Source organism: Alosa pseudoharengus, unplaced genomic scaffold (genome assembly GCF_046254945.1).
Source record: "Alosa pseudoharengus isolate Yale_2024_CS ecotype anadromous, Long Island Sound unplaced genomic scaffold, YU_APseudo_1.1 YU_APseudo_1.1_scf_22, whole genome shotgun sequence".
Lineage (NCBI taxonomy): Eukaryota > Metazoa > Chordata > Actinopteri > Clupeiformes > Clupeidae > Alosa > Alosa pseudoharengus.
This window is the reverse complement of record NW_027468680.1, coordinates 5,965,441-5,967,940: the sequence shown is the minus strand read 5'-3', so window position 1 is coordinate 5,967,940 and position 2,500 is coordinate 5,965,441. Positions and strand designations below refer to the sequence as shown.

At 37.2% G+C, this 2,500-nt stretch overlaps 1 protein-coding gene across 1 annotated transcript in view; it reads right to left on the bottom strand.

Moving 5' to 3' along the window:
• il17a/f1 (interleukin 17a/f1) overlaps positions 1-519 on the bottom strand; it is a 2,504-nt gene extending 1,985 nt beyond the window's left edge. The window contains exon 1 of the mRNA XM_076299847.1: positions 395-519. Coding sequence (XP_076155962.1) covers positions 395-427 — 33 coding nt within the window. The 5' untranslated portion in view covers positions 428-519. The remainder of the gene's footprint in view (positions 1-394) is intronic.
• Positions 520-2,500: the final 1,981 nt, after the last annotated feature.

Below are 2,500 nucleotides of genomic sequence, written 5' to 3'. Positions count from 1 at the left end.
AGATTTACAGATTTACTCCTGATTCTAGTCTACACAAGGAAAACAGTCTAATAGATGTAGATGTGTCTAATAGATTTAGATGTGTAACACACACACACACATGGATGCAGGGTATTGTCCAGGCAGTGATGGTGACAGGTGAACTTGTAAATATTTGATACTTAGTAGGACATTTAATTCCTTCGACTTCCCATAAGTATAATGTAAAAAGCCTGATTCTTTGAGCTTGATGTAAAATGAAAGTAAAAAATCTTGCATTGCTCATTCAAATGTACTAAATAGAATGCATAAACACACACTCACACACACACACACAGACACACACTCTCTCTCTCTCTCTCTCTCTCTCTCTCTCTCACATGTACACACATACTCACACAATGCTAAAACTCACCATGAAAACTGGAGTGTTGGAAGTTGAATGCATACTTGTAGAGTCTTCTCTCTCTCTGTCTGTCTGTCTATCTGTTTGAATACTGTCTGCCTGTCTGTCTGTTGAAGTTCTCTGTAGGTGGTTATTCCTCTGTCAACCTCAGCTTGATTCTGTCACAGAGGTCAAGTAGGGCTTATATAGTGTGGGGACGTGGGTGGATATCCTCCTGACGCCATGCCACACTTTCTTCTGAGAAACAATTCTGTTGTTTCTGCTGACTCATGACTAGTGCACCTCTAATCGTGCTTCTTAAGGTTGCATGTAAATTGGTTACAAAGACGTTATAAACATATATAAACAACATTTGTCAATGTAATCATCCTTTATCTGTTCAGGAGCTGGAGGAGCATGTTATAGCCAAGATTGTGGGTTCAATCCCACTCACCCTTGTGCCCTTGAGCAAGGCACGTGACCCCAAAACACTCTGGGGAGACTAACCCTGTAATAATTTTCATCTATTTGACACTTTGGATAAAAGTATCAGCCAAATGAACACCTAATAATGCTAACACCTAATAATGCTAACACCAGTATGCAAACCTTATTCTACAATGCTTTGTTTTTAAAAATGAATTACATTACAGTTTTTGCCCATTGCTTGAACACTTTTTGCAAAACTTCGCTCATTGTGTCAAAACTTTACACACAACCACTCAAGACACAACACTGGGAAATAAATTAATCCTTTGTAAAACAATCCTTTGTCAAAATGTCACTCTGATGACAAAATGATACAAACTTGCATCATATGAATACACTTTCAGATTACTGTAGCAGCAACACACTAGTGTACTTTATATAAAACACTGCAGTCTTTCATTTTCACTGCTTTTATTCAGTTGATCAGTTATCCTCCTGTGAAGCTCAATGTAACACTTACAGGTTTTTTTTAATGTTTTTACCAACAAAGGTTTTGACAAAAACCAAAAAAGTACTGAAAGGTTACAAATGAACTCAACTCAATCAACTCAATACTGTACATCACAGTACTACATTACAGTACAGTACAGTAAAATAAAATAAAAACAAAAATACACTACTGTAAAACAGGCTTAGATGTGTTGGACTCTCTGCCCAGCTTCCCTCATTGTCAGGCCATGATTTATCACATGATATACCAAAGTTTCTCTAATATCATCTGACATATTGTTCCGTGCAAAGCCTCTTCCACCACCTCCTACTCCTCTCTCTCTCTCTTTGTCTTCCTCTTCCTCTTCCTACTTATCCCTGCCTCCATGCTTGCAATGTTCCCAAAATGGCTCAACTGAGGCCTATTTGTGACTGGCTGATTGGTGTTCAGTTTTGTAAGTATTTTCAAGTGTTTGTCTAAGTGTTTTCAATTTGTGTTTTGTATTTTGAATAGATGTGTTTGCACAGTGGTACCCATGAGATTTCATTTATGAATGTTTCATTTATGTGTCTTATATATGAAATAGTGTGTAGTGTGCAGGAGCAAGTGTGTTGCAGAATTGCAACTAAAGTGCAAAGCAGCGCTTTTGTTTATGGTATGGATACACTGTGTTTAAGGTATGGTTACACTGTGTTTAAGGTATGGATACACTGTGTTTAAGGTATGGATACACTGTGTTTAAGGTATAGTAACAAAAGTTTCAAGTTTTGTTACTTTGGTCTAAACATGTGTCTATAGTGTTCAAGCAATGGCCAAAAACTGTAACAGAAAGATAGTTTTATTATTTTTTTAGATATGTATGTCTGTTGATACAGATGATACAATTAAATACTGTAACAAATGTCATTAAAATACGGCAATATCAAACACTGATTGAATAATGTGTAGGACATTGATTTCCCAATAACATTGAGGCTTGCTGTGTTCATTTCTCTAAGGCTCCCTTCGTCATGGTTTGTGTTTGAGTGTGACGGTTGACCTAAATCTTAACTCAGAGAGTCATCAGTAGAGATGCGTTTCCGCTTTGTGTGTAAAACCCACTTCTCTCCCCCCTAGGTGTCCCCCTCATTGGAAAAGATTGCGTCTTAGCTGACTCAGCCCGAACTTGGAATTACAGTAATTGGCTTACTCACATTATATTACTATAGTTATTAATT